The sequence below is a fragment of the Ranitomeya variabilis genome, chromosome 2 (genome assembly GCF_051348905.1).
Source record: "Ranitomeya variabilis isolate aRanVar5 chromosome 2, aRanVar5.hap1, whole genome shotgun sequence".
Classification (NCBI taxonomy): domain Eukaryota; kingdom Metazoa; phylum Chordata; class Amphibia; order Anura; family Dendrobatidae; genus Ranitomeya; species Ranitomeya variabilis.
The window spans coordinates 28270001-28291431 of NC_135233.1; the positions used below are offsets into that span (position 1 = coordinate 28270001).

Below are 21431 nucleotides of genomic sequence, written 5' to 3' on the forward strand. Positions count from 1 at the left end.
TAATATTACCGGGACGGGATTATTATTATTATTATTATTATTTTTTTTTTTTGGGAACAAACTTTTTTTTTACTGCTGAAAAGTCAAAATTGAGCGAAATCGGGGATAAAGCAGGTCAGTAAAATACCCAAATAAACCCTAATCACGTCGTCTTCCCTGCAGAGAAAAAAAAAAAAAGGCCGGTTCTCAAGGGGTTAATCTCGGTGTAGTTTTATTGTCTGGACTTTTCTGAACCCTTTTTTTTTGCCTTGACGCGTCGTGCTGATGTAACGGTTTATATTCACCTTCTACAATGATAAATATTTATCTTTTTTTGTTTGTTTTTTAATGTTTTTGTCGTTGTCACTTTCGCTGATTTCACGCTTTTCTCTGCGTCCTTTGCCGTATTCCGACCATTTATCTTCTCCGTTATCATCGAGCTCCTGTTCTTCCTGCAGGAGACCTCTCTCCGCTTCTTCGCATTAATCCTTTAGCATAAGAAAGTGATAAGACGGAAGCGATGATAGTATATAGCCGGGGCCGTCCTGTGATGTATTACCTACCGCTACATTCCTAGATTACACACTTCTCATCCAGTCGTTTCTTTTCCCTTTCTTTCAGTATTGTTTTCTATGGGATAAAGCCGGAATATTTCACTGCGCAAAACATTTAAAACGGCTTTTGTTTTCTTTTATAATTTTAATTAAAAAAAGGAGGATTTTTTTTTCTTATATATTTTACTCTACATAAATGAAATGAGCCTTAAAGGGAATTTCCTGTCTTTATAAATAAATAGATAAATAAAGTGATACACTTTAAAGGGGTTCAGGTTCAGAAATTCTGTATCATGAAACAGCAAATTAAAAAAAATAATAAAAAAAATATAAGGAAGGGGATGCTGCTGCAGTGACTCAGCTTCAGCCTGGGTGTGAGACTGCATGCTGCGAGAGGGGAGAGAGAGCAGCAGCAGAGGAATCCTACCCCATAGAAATAAACATAATTCGCTGTACACAATAATAGTACTGCAATAACATACATGTATATAATAGCGCCATACCATACGCATAAATAGTACCACTATACTGGACACAAGCACATGTACACAAAAATAGTATACTTTACACATCAATGCTGCTGCTATAGTGTAACCATACAGCTGAAACCAGAAGTTTCCGTCCGCTATATATAAAGACACATCTGTATGATTTTCTCAATATCTGATGTGAAATCAGAATAAACTTTTCCCGTTTTAGGTCAGTTAGGATTACCATAATTATTATTATTTGCTAAATGCCAGAATAATGTGAGAGAGAATGATTTAAAGGATTTTTATTACTTACTGCAAAGTCAAACGTTTCCATCCATTTTATTAGTATTTTGTACCATTGCCTTTTCAGCTTTGTCCATAAATTTTCAACAGGATTGAGATCAGGGCTTTGTGATGGCGGCTCCAGAACATTGACTTTGTTATCCTTAAGCCACTTTACCATTTTGGCAGTATGCTTCTGGCCATTGTCCATTTGGAAGACCCGTTTCCGCCCAAGCTTTAACTTCCTGGCTGATGTCTTGAGATGTTGCTTCTGTGTTGCCATATAATCTTCTTTTCTCATGATGCCATCTATTTTGTGAAGTGCACCAGTCCCTTCATGCAGCAAAATAACCCCACCACATGATGCTGCCACCACCGTGTTTCACAGTGGGGATGGTGTTCTTAGGCTTACAAGCTTCTCCCTTTTTCCTCCAAACGTAACGATTATGTTTATTATTTGGGGGTGTTTCTCTGCTAAGGGCACAGGGCTAACTCACCGCATCAGTGGGAGAATGGATGGAGCCATGTACCATAAAATCCTGAGTGACAACCTCCTTCCCTCCACCAGGACATTAAAAATGGGCCGTGGCTGGGTCTTCCAGCAAGACAATTACCCAAAACATACAGCCAAGGCAACAAAGGAGTGGCTCCAAAAGAAGCACATTAAGGCCATGGAGTGGCCTAGCCAGTCTCCAGACCTTAATCCCATAGAAAACTTATGAAGGGAGTTGAAGCGACAGCCTCAAAATCTTAATGATTTAGAGATGATCTGCAAAGTGGAGTGGAGCAAAATTCCGCCTGACATGTGTGCAAATCTCATCATCAGCTACAAAAACCATCTGACTGCTGTGCTTGCCAACAAGGGTTTTGCCACCAAATATTAAGTCTTGTTTGCCAGAGGGATCAAATACTTATTTCTCACTGCAAAATGCAAATAAATTTATATAATGTATACAATGTGATTTTCTGGATTTTATCTTTGATATTCTATCTCTCAATGTTAAAATTAACCTACCCTTATAATTATAGACTGTTCATGTCTTTGTCAGTGGGCAAACTTACAAAATCAGCACGGGATCAAATAATTATTTCCCCCACTGTATAAATAGTAGTGCTATACCATATTATAATTGTAGCATACCACTTGACTGTACTAATAGTAGTGTTAGACTATACACATAAAACATACCGCTACACTTTACACATAATAGTGCCTCTATACCACACGCATAAAACACACCTTTATACTGTACACATAATAGTGCCTCTATACCACACGCATAAAACGTATGGGTACACTGTACACATAATAGTGCCTCTATACCGCACGCATAAAACGTACCGGTACACTGTACACATAAAAGTGCCTCTATACCGCACACATAAAACACACCACTACACTGTACACATAATAGTGCCTCTATACCGCACGCATAAAACACACCACTACACTGTACACATAATAGTGCCTCTATACAGCACACATAAAACACACCACTACACTGTACACATAATAGTGCCTCTATACCGCACACATAAAACACACCACTACACTGTACACATAATGGTGCCTCTATACAGCACACATAAAACACACCACTACACTGTACACATAATGGTGCCTCTATACTGCACGCATAAAACACACCGCTACACTGTACACATAATAGTGCCTCTATACTGCACGCATAAAACACACCACTACACTGTACACATAATAGTGCCTCTATACTGCACGCATAAAACACACCACTACACTGTACACATAATAGTGCCTCTATACCGCACACATAAAACACACCGCTACACTGTACACATAATAGTGCCTCTATACAGCACACATAAAACACACCACTACACTGTACACATAATAGTGCCTCTATACCGCACGCATAAAACGTATTGGTACACTGTACACATAATAGTGCCTCTATACCGCACACATAAAACACACCGCTACACTGTACACATAATAGTGCCTCTATACCGCACGCATAAAACGTATTGGTACACTGTACACATAATAGTGCCTCTATACAGCACACATAAAACACACCACTACACTGTACACATAATAGTGCCTCTATACCGCACACATAATACGTACCAGTACACTATACACATAATAGTGCCTCTGTACCGCACACATAAAACACACCACTACACTGTACACATAATAGTGCCTCTATAACGCACGCATAAAAGACACCACTACACTATACACATAATAGTGCCTCTATACTGCACACATTTACAGTAATAATAAACTTGCTATTTGCAGAATATCTTGTTATACGCTCATTTGGGTAACGGTGGATGCCAAATTGTCTGGGCTGACCCACTGACCCACAGGTGCACTATATGGCCACACAGTTGCATGGTGGATCTGGCCTTGGGGAGCAGTATGACATACAGTACGTGGCCATTATAAGGGACTCTACAGACGGCATTGTATCGCTATCTGTGCTCCATAGCTGGAGGGGATCCTCCAGGCTTACAGGGCACAGAGGCTCATGAGATGTGACAGATCCTCTCCCCGCGCACCGCGCCAGTGTGTGTGGATGGCGGTGTTATATTTAGCTTGTTTTCAGCTGTTACCTTATTGTGCTGACAGCACATTCATACCCCCCCTCATCATTACGCTGCTTATGTATAGCATAGGGGTTGTTTAATGACGCCGGCCCATCATCGCCCTACTCTTAAGACCCCCTTTTGTAAGTCTGCACCTTCCATTTATTACATGCTCGCCCATCCAAGGACAGCATGCAATACTCTATTCCTCCTCTAGTGGCCGCTGCAGAGTTAACCTGGCTACCGCGCAAAGACAAGCCGGATCGGCAGCGATCAACTTAACCCCTTGTATAAAATATGATTTTTTTTTCTCCTTTGTGTCCAATCAGAATTGTTATTGTCAGATCCAATGAATGATGTAGGGGGCGCTGTTCGTGGCTTCACCTCCACGGTGGACAGTGTGCGATATTCCTTCCTTACCAGCCTGTTGCTTCTCCACAATCAGCCGGTGCTCCTCACAGGTGAGATGGGGCAAACATCCGTCATGGCTATGCCTGCTTCACTAGTAGCTATAATGCTCTTCTTAAAGGGGGTTAGGTCAGGTGCTCCCAGCATCCGGAAGTCGCTGATTTGGTGCTGCATCCCCTTCTAAGAGTAACCCTGAATAATAACCCTTTTTATAATCTTCCAGCATCCGGTTATCACGGTCCGATGTTTTTTTTCTCTGACACAGAGTTAAAAATCCCCTGCGTAGACATAAAGATAAACTTTGAAATTCTGCTTCCTTCATCTACCACTAGAGGGCGCTCAGGAGCTTACTGCGTACAATATTTAATGCCGACGATCCTGAATGATCTCATTGATTTCATGTAGGTGACTCTGGAGTTGGAAAGTCGACATTAGTGCAGAACATGCTCGAAAAGCTCCAGAAACCTGGTGGACTGTCCGTAAAGGCTGGAACCGTGCTGGGAGATATCTTCCTATTTAATGAGTCAAGAAAAATAAGGTACAGATGTATTATTTTCTAAGTTTTTGGCACTTAGCAAGGGGTAATAATGTTCTTCCTTTTGTTTAGTAGAGTGTGCTCTAAACATTAACTGCACTTTAATGGCTGCGCACCATTTTGTTGGGGGAGATTCAATCCATCTAAACTAAAAATATAATCAACTTCCTTTAGACTTGTTTACTATCTGGCAACACCCTCTGGAGCCTGAACTTGCAGCTCCATGAGCAATGAACAGACTGTGCTGTGAACCTGTAGGTTCCATGTGCAGGGCACACACTCTGGTCTCTGAACGTGCAGCTCCAATTATAGGGCTCACTGAGCTATGAGCTTACAGCTCCATGAGCAGGTAACATCCACTCAGGTCTAAACCCGCAGCTCCACGTACAGGGGACCCACTCAGCTATGAACTTACAGCTCTATGAGCAGGGAACATCCACCGCAGTCTGAAACTATAGCTCCATGAGCAGCGAACGCCCACTGAGCTCTGAACCTGTAACTCTTTTAGCAGGGATCAACCACTGAGCTCTAAGCATGCAGCTCCATGGGCGGGGAGCACCTACTGAGATCTGAACTTTCAGCTCCATGAGCAGGGAACACCGACTAAGCTCTGAACCTGCATCTCCATGAGCAGGGAACAACCACTAAGCTCTGAACCTGCAGCTCCATGAGTGAGGAACACCTACTGAGATCTGAACTTTCAGCTCTGTGAGTAAGGAACAACCACTGAGCTCTGAACCTGCATCTCCATGAGCAGGGAACAACCACTAAGCTCTAAACCTGCAGCTCCATGAGTGAGGAACACCTACTGAGCTCTGAACTTTCAGCACCGTGAGTTAGGAACAACCACTGAGCTCTGAACCTGCATCTCCATGAGCAGAGAACAACCACTGAGCTCTGAACCTGCATCTCCATGAGCAGGGAACAACCACTGAGCTCTGAACCTGCATCTCCATGAGCAGAGAACAACCACTGAGCTCTGAACCTGCATCTCCATAAGCAGGGAACAACCACTGAGCTCTGAACCTGCAGCTTAATTAGCAGGGAACACCCACTGAACGCTGAACCTGCATCACAATGAGCAGGGAACACCCACTAAGCTCTGAACCTGCATCACAATGAGCAGGGAACACCCACTAAGCTCTGAACCTGCATCTCCATGAGCAGGGAACAACCACTAAGCTCTGAACCTGCAGCTCCATGAGTGAGGAACACCTACTGAGCTCTGAACTTTCAGCTCCTTGAGTAAGGAACAACCACTGAGCTCTGAACCCGCATCTCCATGAGCAGGGAACAACCACTGAGCTCTGAACCTGCAGCTTCATTAGCAGGGAACACCCACTGAACTCTGAATCTGCATCACAATGAGCAGGGAACACCCACTAAGCTCTGAACCTGCAGCTCCATGAGTGGGGAACACTTACTGAGCTCTGAACTTTCAGCCAGCTCCATGAGCAGGGAACAACCACTGAGCTCTGAACATGCATCTCCGTGAGCTGGGAACAACCACTGAGCTCTGAACATGCATCTCCGTGAGCTGGGAACAACCACTGAGCTCTGAACCTGCATCTCCATGAGCAGGGAACACCCACTGAGCTCTGAACCTGTAGCTCCATTAGCAGGGCGGACACACTAATCTCTGAACTTGGAGCTCCATGTGCAGGGAGCCCACTGAGCTATGAACTTGTGGCTCTAGAATCAGGGAGCACCCACTGGGCTGTGAATCTGCAGATCCATGAGCAGGGAACACCCACTGGGCTCTAAACCTGTATCTTCATGAGCAGGGAACACCCACTGGGTTCTGAACCTGTATCTTCATGAGCAGGGAACACCCACTGGGCTCTAAACCTGTATCTTCATGAGCAGGGAACACCCACTGGGTTCTGAACCTGTATCTTCATGAGCAGGGAACACCCACTGGGCTGTGAATCTGCATCTCCATGAGCAGGGAACACCCACTGGGCTGTGAATCTGCAGATCCATTAGCAGGGAACACCCACTGGGCTCTAAACCTGTATCTTCATGAGCAGGGAACACCCACTGGGCTCTAAACCTGTATCTTCATGAGCAGGGAACACCCACTGGGCTCTAAACCTGTATCTTCATGAGCAGGGAACACCCACTGGGTTCTGAACCTGTATCTTCATGAGCAGGGAACACCCACTGGGCTGTGAATCTGCAGATCCATGAGCAGGGAACACCCACTGGGTTCTGAACCTGTATCTTCATGAGCAGGGAACACCCACTGGGCTGTGAATCTGCAGATCCATGAGCAGGGAACACCCACTGGGCTCTAAACCTGTATCTTCATGAGCAGGGAACACCCACTGGGCTGTGAATCTGCAGATCCATGAGCAGGGAACACCCACTGGGCTGTGAATCTGCAGATCCATGAGCAGGGAACACCCACTGGGCTGTGAATCTGCAGATCCATTAGCAGGGAACACCCACTGGGTTCTGAACCTGTATCTTCATGAGCAGGGAACACCCACTGGGTTCTGAACTTGCAGCTCCTCAAGCTCTGAGGTCAAATCAAAGACTAGATGAGGATTTATCCAGAATATTTGGATGTCCCTGTGGCTAAGTATCAGATCTCAGTGAGACACCAATATATCCTACATCTATACCTGATGGCTTACAGACACACATTTTCCAAACAAATATATTTTTTTATATTTTTCTATTGAATAGAAAAAAATGGCGCTGAGACGACACTTAGTAAATGTTAACACATGATATGATCAGTCTTTTACAGAGTATTACATCACTAACAGCGGTGTCCAGAGCCGATGAAGACGTCTCCTTATCTGTGGATGGTGAGATTGTGATCTGTCTGTCAGTCGCAACATGTAAACATTTGAAGCCCCCATTCGGCTTGGTAGGGGTCTCGCGCACCCTCACCGATCATCTATTTGCAGATCATGCGGCGGCCGATTGTACACAGTGTATGGAGCCGGAATAATACAGCGCCGTATACTTAGTAGTGGCCATTCTCGGTACTGCAGCTCAGATTACATTGACCTCAATAGGAGCTGAGCTGCAGGAGCGGGACCCTCCACTACACAATGTACGGAGCTGCGGTACTCTGACTGTACACTGTGTACCCGGCCACTCTCAGAGCTGCAATCACGTGATGTGTGGGGGTGCCGGGTGTCGGACCCCCACTGATATGATATTGATCCTCTATAGAGGTCATCAATATACCAGTCCTAGACAACCCCTTTAAGACTGGACCTCAGTCTTATTACTTTACATGTGTGTTTTCCATAGATGCGTCGCTCTCTGGAATAGTCACCGATGGAGCAATATCTGAAAGTGAACTGTGCTCTCAGAGAATGAAACAACTGCTAGTGTCCACGGTGCAGCTTGGACCACACACCGGTGCTGCCCGAATCCAGAACCAAATCCGCAGCAAGCTGGTGAAGAAAGGACGGGACACCATGGGGGCACCGAGGTCCAAACAGGTAAGAACGGCATGTGTCATAGATCGCACAGAGAACCGTGTAATACCTCATGTCCCCTCTGGGAGTGCTGCAGGGAATCTGAACACCTACTGCCAGGTTTTCCTACAGATCACAGCTGATCGCCGGGAATCCCAGCAAGGGGACCCATTGTAATCCGCTTATAACGAGGAGAAAATGTCCAAAGAACCAGATAATTTTAGCATTTAAATTAGTACCCAATACTCTGATTTGGTGTATTTTTTATTTTTTTTTAAATCTTTTTTTCCCCTCTCTCTTGTTCTTAGGTGGCCATATTTATTGACGATCTAAATATGCCAAACCCCGAAGAATACGGCGCTCAGCCACCGCTCGAGATGATGCGCCAGTTTCTGGAACTTGGGGGCTTTTATGACACGACGTCCCTTACGTGGAAGGTGGGTGGATACTGGCTTTACTGGGGGTCCAACATTGTAACATAAAAGGCCAAAAAGACCCTGGGGGAGGCACCTTTGCCCCCACGGTTTACAGTGCAGAGCAGCTCCGCGTGGGCTGGGCTATCGTTTTGATTGACAGATCTGCTGTTGACAGAATGCAGAGTTGAAAGACAAAGCTTTATTTATGTACATAATATTGGAAAACGTCGTCTTTAACCCTTTCACTTTTTGCCACTTGTGTCCCGTAGAACATCCAGGACACCACTGTGATTGCTGCATGTGCTCCGCCTGGCGGAGGCCGCAGCGAGATCAGCCCCCGGCTGCTGAAGCACTTCTGCATGCTGAGCCTGCCTCACCCCTCCGTACAGGCGCTGCAGCATATATTCCAGGTAATGTGAGGTTCGTAGGCGCAGCTCAGCTCTTTGATGCCTCATTTTTAACTTTGTCATAAAATTTTAAAAAATATTGCACGTAGTTTGCTTTTTTGGCGTGATACCAGGACTCTCCGTCATAGGTTTCCATAGTTGTTCTGCTAGACACTGCTACCCTCTAGTGGTCAAAAGTAGAACCTGCAAGAATAGGAAGTAGGGAAAGAGCAGGAGAGTAACTTGAATCTGATGAGATGACTCTGCACGTTCTGTCCCATTCTACACAGTAAAGCTGACAAGTGATCTGCAGGAAATAAACAATAGTTTTATGTCTCTTCCTTGTCCTCTGATTGTTCTACAATGCTCTTTGCGGACTATTTTGTCAGGTCCAGCTTGGATCGTTTCTGCTGCATCATAACTTTCTAGCCGATATCCAGAAGTGCCGCAGTCTGCTGTCTTCCTGTGCCATCGCCATGTACTACAGGACGTGTCACAGCATGTTACCCACACCCGCCAAGTGTCACTACACCTTCAACCTGAGAGATCTGTTTAAGGTACCCGCGCCCTCTCCGGATCCGGGGTGCTCCCGGGCCATATGGTTACTGCAGTCCTGTGCATGGTAATGTCACCGCTCCCCACCAGGTCCTGCAGGGGCTGTTCCAGGCCAGTGAATCCGTCATCATCACCAAGGACATGGCGGCCCAGCTGCTCGTGCACGAGACGACTCGAGTATTCCATGACCGTCTCATAGACACGGGAGACAGAGAACTCTTCTATCAGGGACTGTCAGAGGAACTGCTCAACTACTTCAAGGTATGTGAACGAGCAAAGGCCAAAACTCCTGATGCAGTGTTCCTCGGGGGAGGGATCAAGAGCATGATTCGTTCACTTATACCAGAATGTGTGCTCTCCTGAAATACTCTGTGCTGCTGGGAAACCTGCTTCTTCCTCTATGTAACCAGTCTGTGTTCTCTCCTGAAATACTCTGTGCTGCTGGCGACCACCAGAGGCTGGAGGAAGGAAAGAACTTGGGTTCTAGAGGAAGTGAGATCAGACTGATCCATCTGTGTGCAGTGAGCTCCCCCTGGTGGTGGATGCCTTTATGGCGGTGCCGGCCCGTGTTCGGGGCACTTACAGAGTCGCCCTCTGATTCCTCCCATCATCATCTTCTTGTTCTATTAGATTTCTTGGCCGGTGGAGAAATTGATGAAGGATCCGGTGCAGTTTGTTGATTTCTTGGAATTGGATTCAACAGCAAAGAACCGAGTTTATCGTCCTGTGATAAATCACAAACAGCTGGAGTCCAAGCTAGACGAGTACCGCATGAAGATGAGGATGAGCGCCGCCAGCAGCGGGGTCCGTGTCTGTGTCCTGCTGGGTGTGTCCGTACAGACCCCGATAACTCTCCTCCTGACGTCATCCGTCTCCTGATCTGTTCTGTAGGAAACCTACGTGTTCTTTATGGAGGCCGTCCAGCACATCACGAGGGCGTCCCGAGTGTTCAGACAACCCGGGGGCCACATGATGATGGTGAGAACAGTACACGCAGTAATGTACTAATACTGAGCCCTGCAGAGCTGCATTTATAATTCTGCAATATCCTAGAATTTCCTGCTTGTTCTGGTGACTTGGGTTATATGAAGATCAGGATCAGTAATGTATTGTATGGCAGAATCGTGAGCACAGCTCTGGATAATACACGATGTAACTCAGGATCAGTAATGTATGTACACAGTGACTGCACCAGCAGAATAGTGAGTGCAGCTCTGGGGTGTAATACAGGATGTAACTCAGGATCAGTAATGTAATGTATGTACACAGTGACTGCACCAGCAGAATAGTGAGTGCAGCTCTGGGGTATAATACAGGATGTAACTCAGGATCAGTAATGTAATGTATGTACACAGTGACTGCACCAGCACAATAGTGAGTGCAGCTCTGGGGTATAATACAGGATGTAACTCAGGATCAGTAATGTATGTGCACAGTGACTGCTCCAGCAGAATAGTGAGTGCAGCTCTGGGGTATAATACAGGATGCAACTCAGGATCAGTAATGTAATGTATGTACACAGTGACTGCTCCAGCAGAATAGTGAGTGCAGCTCTGGGGTATAATACAGGATGCAACTCAGGATCAGTAATGTAATGTATGTACACAGTGACTGCACCAGCAGAATAGTGAGTGCAGCTCTGGGGTATAATACAGGATGTAACTCAGGATCAGTAATGTAATGTGTGTACACAGTGACTGCACCAGCAGAATAGGGAGTGCAGCTCTGTGGTATAATACAGGATGTAACTCAGGATCAGTGATGTAATGTATGTACACAGTGACTGCACCAGCAGAATAGTGAGTGCAGCTCTGGAGTATAAATACAGGATGTAACTCAGGATCAGTAATGTAATGTATGTACACAGTGACCGCACCAGCAGAATAGTGAGTGCAGCTCTGGGGTATAATACAGGATGTAACTCGGAATCAGTAATGTAATGTATGTACACAGTGACTGCACCAGCAGAATAGTGAGTGCAGCTCTGGGGTATAATACAGGAGGTAACTCAGGATCAGTAATGTAATGTATGTACACAGTGACTGCACCAGCAGAATAGTGAGCGCAGCTCTGGGGTATAATACAGGAGGTAACTCAGGATCAGTAATGTAATGTATGTACACAGTGACTGCACCAGCAGAATAGTGAGTGCAGCTCTGGGGTATAATACAGGAGGTAACTCAGGATCAGTAATGTAATGTATGTACACAGTGACTGCACCAGCAGAATAGTGAGTGCAGCTCTGGGGTATAATACAGGATGTAACTCAGGGTCAGTAATGTAATGTATGTACACAGTGACTGCACCAGCAGAATAGTGAGTGCAGCTCTGGGGTATAATACAGGATGTAACTCAGGATCAGTAATGTAATGTATGTACACAGTGACTGCACCAGCAGAATAGTGAGTGCAGCTCTGGAGCATAATACAAGATGTAACTCAGGATCAGTAATGTAATGTATGTACACAGTGACTGCACCAGCAGAATAGTGAGTGCAGCTCTGGGGTATAATACAGGATGTAACTCAGGATCAGTAATGTAATGTATGTAGACAGTGACTGCACCAGCAGAATAGTGAGTGCAGCTCTGAGGTATAATACAGGATGTAACTCAGGATCAGTAATGTAATGTATGTACACAGTGACTGCACCAGCAGAATAGTGAGTGCAGCTCTGGAGCATAATACAAGATGTAACTCAGGATCAGTAATGTAATGTATGTACACAGTGACTGCACTAGCAGAATAGTGAGTGCAGCTCTGGAGCATAATACAAGATGTAACTCAGGATCAGTAATGTAATGTATGTACAACGTGACTGCACCAGCAGAGTAGTGAGTGCAGCTCTGGGGTATAATACAGGATGTAACTCAGGATCAGTAATGTAATGTATGTACACAGTGACTGCACCAGCAGAATAGTGAGTGCAGCTCTGGGGTATAATACAGGATGTAACTCAGGATCAGTAATGTAATGTATGTAGACAGTGACTGCACCAGCAGAATAGTGAGTGCAGCTCTGGGGTATAATACAGGATGTAACTCAGGATCAGTAATGTAATGTATGTACACAGTGACTGCACCAGCAGAATAGTGAGTGCAGCTCTGGAGCATAATACAAGATGTAACTCAGGATCAGTAATGTAATGTATGTACACAGTGACTGCACCAGCAGAATAGTGAGTGCAGCTCTGGAGTATAATACAGGATGTAACTCAGGATCAGTAATGTAATGTATGTACACAGTGACTCCACCAGCAGAATAGTGAGTGCAGCTCTGGAGTATAATACAGGATGTAACTCAGGATCAGTAATGTAATGTATGTACACAGTGATTGCACCAGCAGAATAGTGAGTGCAGCTCTGGAGTATAATACATGATGTAACTCAGGATCAGTAATGTAATGTATGTACACAGTGACTGCACCAGCAGAATAGTGAGTGCAGCTCTGGAGTATAATACAGGATGTAACTCAGGATCAGTAATGTAATGTATGTACACAGTGACTGCACCAGCAGAATAGTGAGTGCAGCTCTGGGGTATAATACATGATGGGGTAAGTGAGTATCTGAGGTTTTTATACTTTTCTGTTCATCTCCATTGTGTCTTGTGGTTGCAGGTGGGACTGGACGGGACGGGTAAGGGGAGCACCACTGCTCTCGCCTGCTATATAGCGAATTGTAGACTTTTTCGGTTGTCGGTGACTCCGGGGTACGGCCACACAGAGTTCAGGGAGGATCTGAAGAGGGTCTATAAGGAGGCAGGGCTGCGGGGGCGCAGTGTGGTGCTCCTCGTCCGAGGGTCTGACATCGTTCAGGTGAGACATTCTGTGCATCATCCGACTCTCGGTCAGGAGACGATTCCTGGGGTCGGTGGTCGGATTTCGCCTCTGGACGTCCTCAGAGATCAGTCTTCATCTTCTGGATCTTTCTTAGGATTCTTTCTTAGAAGACATCACCTGCATCTTGAGTTCGGGGGACGTTCCTGACCTATTTGATAAAGAGGAGCTGGACGGTCTCCTTGCAGAGCTGAAATCCGCGGCTGCAGAAGCCAATATGTCCGACCGCCCCCAGTCCGTGCTGTCATTCTTCCTGAAGGTAGGGGGGCATTTACTTTTCCGTTCTGCCGCTGCCGTTCCATCCGTGCCTTCCGTGTACTGTTATCATTGTATGGTTAATAGACATGCAACTTTCTAATGTACTTTTTATGTTTTGATTTCTTACCATTCGCAATACCTCTGCTTGCTGTTAGTAAATGGGAGCGTTATTGTTTCCCCCCGAAGCCTACGAGCCTGTTCAGAAGAATCCTCTGTGAGATCCTATGTTACCGGCGCTGACACATTGTAACAAACAGGAGCGGAGAGATTTGTGCTCTAGACCAAAAACAACTGCTCCCACCTCTCGGTCGCCGGACGCTCCGGGTCTTTACAAGCGAATGCAAGGAAAATATCTTACCGCTTACTGACAGCAAGCAGAGATATTGCAAGTAGTGAAGAATCGAAACGCAAAAAGTTGCAAAACTTTTCCTTATGCAGAGACTGAGCTTTAGATTCTGGCTCATTATATCCGCGCTCTCTGATTTCGCTGCAGAGGGTCCGTCGCAATCTCCACGTGGTTCTGGCGCTGAGCCCCGCAGGACAGACCTTCCGCCATCATTGCCGGACCCATCCTTCTCTAGTGAACTGCTGCACCGTAGACTGGTACGACGCGTGGTCTCAGGAGGCTCTTCTCAGCGTGGCCGACACTTACATCACACAGCAGGACCTGGTACAGGAGAACCAGGTGAGATCCGGGGTCCGGACAGAACATCGAGGTATATTTATTAATATGTTTGTGCCGAGACCTTGACGAAAAATGTGCCAAAATACGGAGCATAATTTTGTATCTAGTTTTAGTTATCTTTGTGTTCTAGACACTTTTTGCAGCTTATTTAACAAAGGAAGATGGAAGGGGCTTAAAACGACAAAGTCCATCAAGGTTGTAATACTCCATCTCACCAGTGGGGGCACTGCAGGGAAATGATGTTCCTGCTGCCCGATTGCTCCTCTTGACTGATTGCAGCTAATCGATCGCAGCTGAGAGGAAACTCCTGAGAACTAGGAATGGCGGGAGGTGGACGTAGATCTCAGCCGGTGTTGCTTGTGTGTTCACAGAGTCGTGTCGCGCAGGTTTGCGTCGCCATTCACAAAAGTGTTTCCAGCAAAGCGGCACAGTTCCAGGCGGAGACCCGACGGCGTTATTACATCACACCGCAGAGCTACCTGAGCTTCATAGACACCTTCTCGCACGTCCTGCAGAGGAAGAAGCAGAAGCTGATGGAGGACAGGTGCTCACCGAACGTTGACTCATGAGGTTGTCTATGGTGACGGGAGCCCAGGGGCAAACAATGGGTCGCGGAGAGCCCAGGGGTAAACAATGGGATGCGGCGTGCCCAGGGGCAAACAATGGGACACGGCGAGCCCAGGGGCAAACAATGGGACATGGTGTGCCTAGGGGCAAACAATGGGACACGGCGAGCCCAGGGGCAAACAATGGGACGCGGTGTGCCTAGGGGCAAACAATGGGATGCGGCGAGCCCAGGGGTAAGCAATGGGACGCGGTAAGCCCAGGGGTAAACAATGGGACGCGGCGAGCCCAGGGGTAAACAATGGGACACGGCGAGCCCAGGGGCAAACAATGGGATGCGGCGAGCCCAGGGGCAAACAATGGGACTCAGCGAGCCCAGGGGCAAACAATTGGATGCAGCGAGCCCAGGGGCAAACAATGGGATGCGGCGAGCCCAGGGGCAAACAATGGGACGCGGCGAACCCAGGGGTAAACAATGGGATGCGGTGTGCCCAGGGGCAGACAATGGGACTCGGCGAGCTCAGGGGCGAACATTGGGACATGGCACATGCGCCCCCACCATAACCCTGTGATTGACAGTTATCGCTGTCTAGCATCCCACTATTAGGCCAATTTGACGCTTTTTTGTGCCAAGAGAGTTGGTTCGCTGACCTATCTTCAGCCCCGGGGATCACTTGGGCTGACAATGTCTAAAGGGCTCTGTGTCAGGAGAACGGTAGTCGCTTTGCATCTCCACCCCTTTCATCCAGGGACCCCCATCTTCCCTGGAGCAGAGGTGCGCACGATCGATCTCCATTCATTGTCTATAGGACTGTCTGAGAAAGCTGAGTACAGGGCTCTGCTGTGTCCAACAGTCCTGTAGAGAAGGACTGGACGGTGAGCGTATGTGCCTAGTTCCTGGGTTTCAGAGCCCTGTTTTGGGACCGTTGGGGGGTCCCAGGAGTCAGATTGCCAGCGATCAGTGAATTATCCCCATTTTTATGGATAGAGGATAACTTGGAATTTTGGGAAAAATCCCTTTAAGAGACATCCCCCTGGGACTGGCGCTGTCCTGTGTGATTCCACATATCATCCCATGTTTCATGTGCATGTAATAAAGCATTGGATTCCAATGTATTAATGACTAATAAAAGTAAAAGTTTTAATAAAACATTTCTTTGAAAAAAAGCTGGAGAAAATTGTTAAAAAAACAATTAATTTTTTACTAAAAATAAAAAATCAGAAATAAACATATATCTTTTATAATTTTTACAATTTGTAAAATGTATCCAAAACATAAAATATGTGGGGGAAAAAACATGAAAAAATTGCAAAATATAATTGTTGGAATATTCCTCTTAATAAAAATTAATATGAATTTAAGTCCAAAGCCACAATTCATCTTATGCATATTTTTAACTTTTTTTTCTATTCGTGTTGTCCTGGCAGATTTTTGATGGCGCGCAATGTTTGATGAATTTTGCAAAGGCAACTTTTTTTTACTCTTTTGTTTATTTTTAGTGTTTAAAAGTTGCACGAACCTTTAAAGGGAATCTGTCAGCAGGTTTTTGCTATGGAGCCTGAGAGCAGCATGATGTAGAGGCAGAGACCCTGATTCCAGCGATGTGTCACTTCATGGGCGGTTTGCTGCAGTTTTGATAAAATCCCTGTTTTCCCTTCTGTACACATAGCAGTGCTCTAAATGCTGAGCTGTGTATAACCCCGCCCACACATCTGATTGGCAGCTTCCTGTGTACACTGTACATTGTTAGCCAATCGGTAAGGGTGGAGTTGCACAGATTATCTGGACTGTCTGGCACGCAACACGAAGTCCTGCAGTGATAATCTCCTGCTGATGAAACACTGATTGTATTGAAGCTACAGAAAGCTGCTGAGCAATTGACACGCCACTGGAATCAGGGTCTCTACTTCAACATTATGCCGCTGTTAGATTAAATAGGGATAAACTACTGACAGATTCTCTTATATCCGTGTGGTTACTAATAACGTGTTTCCATCCAGGGATCGATTCTTCACTGGATTATCGAAGCTCCTGGAAGCAACATCTTCTATAGAGATCATGCAGGAAGAACTGGTCACCCTGGGGCCACAAATAGAGCAGAAATCAAAGGTAAGCAGCACAGTCATGGCGGCTGATCACATATTGAATGATCTGGCGTCTGTGGAATTCGTTTTGCACATAAAATCTACTTGTAATTGTATTTAGTAATCACAGAAATCTCCGGATTGGTTCTTTCCTCCATAACTTTTCTGTGTCTGTCTCTTAGGAAATTGAAGAATTAATGGTGAAGCTGCAGAAAGACTCGGTGGTGGTGGAGAAGGTGCGAGACATCGTACAGCAAGAAGAGGAGGTGATGGTGCAAGAGACCAGGATCGTACAGGAGTATGCCCAGGTGATGTGCTGATAATATGGGAAATATATCCCAGGTATGAAAGGAAAAGCAGCCAGGACCCCAATCAACTGTCGAATAATTTATCTCCTGAACTGTATTATACCCCAGAGCTGCACTCACTATTCTGCTGGTGCAGTCACTGTGTACATACATTACATTACTGATCCTGAGTTACCTCCTGTATTATACCCCAGAGCTGCACTCACTATTCTGCTGGTGCAGTCACTGTGTACATACGTTACATTACTGATCCTGAGTTACATCCTGTATTATACTCCAGAGCTGCACTCACTATTCTGCTGGTGCAGTCACTGTGTACATACATTACATTACTGATCCTGAGTTACATCCCGTATTATACTCCAGAGCTGCACTCACTATTCTGCTGGTGCAGTCACTGTGTACATACATTACATTACTGATCCTGAGTTACATCCTGTATTATACCCCAGAGCTGCACTCGCTATTCTGCTGGTGCAGTCACTGTGTACATACATTACATTACTGATTCTGAGTTACATCCTGTATTATACCCCAGAGCTGCACTCACTATTCTGCTGGTGCGGTCACTGTGTACATACATTACATTACTGATCCTGAGTTACCTCCTGTATTATACCCCAGAGCTGCACTCACTATTCTGCTGGTGCAGTCACTGTGTACATACGTTACATTACTGATCCTGAGTTACATCCTGTATTATACCCCAGAGCTGCACTCACTATTCTGCTGGTGCAGTCACTGTGTACATACATTACATTACTGATCCTGAGTTACATCCTGTATTATACCCCAGAGCTGCACTCGCTATTCTGCTGGTGCAGTCACTGTGTACATACATTACATTACTGATTCTGAGTTACATCCTGTATTATACCCCAGAGCTGCACTCACTATTCTGCTGGTGCGGTCACTGTGTACATACATTACATTACTGATCCTGAGTTACCTCCTGTATTATACCCCAGAGCTGCACTCACTATTCTGCTGGTGCAGTCACTGTGTACATACATTACATTACTGATCCTGAGTTACATCCTGTATTATACCCCAGAGCTGCACTCGCTATTCTGCTGGTGCAGTCACTGTGTACATACATTACATTACTGATCCTGAGTTACCTCCTGTATTATACCCCAGAGCTGCACTCACTATTCTGCTGGTGCGGTCACTGTGTACATACATTACATTACTGATCCTGAGTTACCTCCTGTATTATACCCCAGAGCTGCACTCACTATTCTGCTGGTGCAGTCACTGTGTACATACGTTACATTACTGATCCTGAGTTACATCCTGTATTATACTCCAGAGCTGCACTCACTATTCTGCTGGTGCAGTCACTGTGTACATACATTACATTACTGATCCTGAGTTACATCCCGTATTATACTCCAGAGCTGCACTCACTATTCTGCTGGTGCAGTCACTGTGTACATACATTACATTACTGATCCTGAGTTACATCCTGTATTATACCCCAGAGCTGCACTCGCTATTCTGCTGGTGCAGTCACTGTGTACATACATTACATTACTGATTCTGAGTTACATCCTGTATTATACCCCAGAGCTGCACTCACTATTCTGCTGGTGCAGTCACTGTGTACATACGTTACATTACTGATCCTGAGTTACATCCTGTATTATACTCCAGAGCTGCACTCACTATTCTGCTGGTGCAGTCACTGTGTACATACATTACATTACTGATCCTGAGTTACATCCCGTATTATACTCCAGAGCTGCACTCACTATTCTGCTGGTGCAGTCACTGTGTACATACATTACATTACTGATCCTGAGTTACCTCCTGTATTATACCCCAGAGCTGCACTCACTATTCTGCTGGTGCAGTCACTGTGTACATACGTTACATTACTGATCCTGAGTTACATCCTGTATTATACTCCAGAGCTGCACTCACTATTCTGCTGGTGCAGTCACTGTGTACATACGTTACATTACTGATCCTGAGTTACCTCCTGTATTATACCCCAGAGCTGCACTCACTATTCTGCTGGTGCGGTCACTGTGTACATACATTACATTACTGATCCTGAGTTACCTCCTGTATTATACCCCAGAGCTGCTCTCACTATTCTGCTGGTGCAGTCACTGTGTACATACGTTACATTACTGATCCTGAGTTACATCCTGTATTATACCCCAGAGCTGCACTCACTATTCTGCTGGTGCAGTCACTGTGTACATACATTACATTACTGATCCTGAGTTACCTCCTGTATTATACCCCAGAGCTGCACTCACTATTCTGCTGGTGCGGTCACTGTGTACATACATTACATTACTGATCCTGAGTTACATCCTGTATTATACCCCAGAGCTGCACTCACTATTCTGCTGGTGCAGTCACTGTGTACACACATTACATTACTGATCCTGAGTTACCTCCTGTATTATACCCCAGAGCTGCACTCACTATTCTGCTGGTGCAGTCACTGTGTACATACATTACTGATCCTGAGTTACATCCTGTATTATACCCCAGAGCTGCACTCACTATTCTGCTGGTGCAGTCACTGTGTACATACATTACATTACTGATCCTGAGTTACCTCCTGTATTATACCCCAGAGCTGCACTCACTATTCTGCTGGAGCAGTCACTGTGTACATACATTACATTACTGATCCTGAATTACCTCCTGTATTATACCCCAGAGCTGCACTCACTATTCTGCTGGAGCAGTCACTGTGTACATACATTACATTACTGATCCTGAGTTACATCCTGTATTATACCCCAGAGCTGCACTCACTATTCTGCTGGTGCAGTCACTGTGTACATACATTACATTACTGATCCTGAGTTACATCCTGTATTATACTCCAGAGCTGCACTCACTATTCTGCTGGTGCAGTCACTGTGTACATACATTACATTACAGATCCTGAGTTACATCCTGTATTATACCCCAGAGCTGCACTCACTATTCTGCTGGTGCAGTCACTGTGTACATACATTACATTACTGATCCTGAGTTACATCCTGTATTATACTCCAGAGCTGCACTCACTATTCTGCTGGTGCAGTCACTGTGTACATACATTACATTACAGATCCTGAGTTACATCCTGTATTATACCCCAGAGCTGCACTCACTATTCTGCTGGTGCAGTCACTGTGTACATACATTACATTACTGATCCTGAGTTACATCCTGTATTATACCCCAGAGCTGCACTCACTATTCTACTGGTGCAGTCACTGTGTACATACATTACATTACAGATCCTGAGTTACATCCTGTATTATACCCCAGAGCTGCACTCACTATTCTGCTGGTGCAGTCACTGTGTACATACATTACATTACTTATTCGGAGTGGTATGTTGGTCACATTTCTCTAATCTGTATTATCTGAATTGTAATGCTTGTCTTCTTCTATGCAGCAAGCCCAGCAGGAGCTGAGAGACGTTCTTCCTGCTCTGGAGGACGCTGTGTCTGCCCTCGATTCCCTGGATAAATCTGACGTCTCAGAAGTGAGGTAAGAATAGATGTATAACGCCATACACCATGAGCGCCCTCTAGTGGTGGCAGCAGGAAGCCAGAATTATATTATTTATCGATTCAGAAGTTAGAACATTGCTTCTAATATGTAACTGCAAAAATAATGCTAGAATTACAGAAGGATGAGTAACTGGGCCGGGCACCAAAGCTTATATTATACTCATTATAATCATTAATAAAAATGGAAAGGAAAATTGAGTCTGACCTGATTTATATAAACATTCATTGAAATCATTTTTCTCTTGCAGAGTTTACACTAATCCGCCATTCCTTGTACTGACAGTCATGAACGCTGTGTGTGTTTTGCTGCAACAAAAGCCTGACTGGCCTACAGCCAAATTACTGCTCAGAGACCAAGGATTTCTCAAAAAACTGGTCAATCTAGATAAGGACAGTATCCCAGAGAAGGTATCAGGCCTCAGATTCCTTATCTTTTCTTCTCCTGTACCTAGTGGGGCTTCTGATAAGATGTCTAATTTTCATGCTGCCATCTATATACAAGAATATAACTACTATAATACTGCCTCCTATGTACAAGAATATAACTACTATAATACTGCTCC

At 45.4% G+C, this 21431-nt stretch overlaps 1 protein-coding gene across 1 annotated transcript in view; it reads left to right on the forward strand.

The window, feature by feature from the left end:
• Positions 1 to 21431, forward strand: part of DNAH14 (dynein axonemal heavy chain 14) — a 173230-nt gene that overhangs the window by 125029 nt on the left and 26770 nt on the right. Inside the window, exons 45-62 of the mRNA XM_077282193.1 lie at positions 4189 to 4320; positions 4673 to 4805; positions 7548 to 7618; positions 8073 to 8266; positions 8551 to 8679; positions 8928 to 9068; positions 9434 to 9601; positions 9690 to 9860; positions 10230 to 10403; positions 10491 to 10577; positions 13217 to 13414; positions 13533 to 13694; positions 14187 to 14378; positions 14750 to 14922; positions 16944 to 17052; positions 17210 to 17335; positions 20751 to 20845; positions 21117 to 21276. Of these exons, the coding sequence (XP_077138308.1) occupies positions 4189 to 4320; positions 4673 to 4805; positions 7548 to 7618; positions 8073 to 8266; positions 8551 to 8679; positions 8928 to 9068; positions 9434 to 9601; positions 9690 to 9860; positions 10230 to 10403; positions 10491 to 10577; positions 13217 to 13414; positions 13533 to 13694; positions 14187 to 14378; positions 14750 to 14922; positions 16944 to 17052; positions 17210 to 17335; positions 20751 to 20845; positions 21117 to 21276 (2615 nt within the window). The remainder of the gene's footprint in view (positions 1 to 4188; positions 4321 to 4672; positions 4806 to 7547; positions 7619 to 8072; positions 8267 to 8550; positions 8680 to 8927; positions 9069 to 9433; positions 9602 to 9689; positions 9861 to 10229; positions 10404 to 10490; positions 10578 to 13216; positions 13415 to 13532; positions 13695 to 14186; positions 14379 to 14749; positions 14923 to 16943; positions 17053 to 17209; positions 17336 to 20750; positions 20846 to 21116; positions 21277 to 21431) is intronic.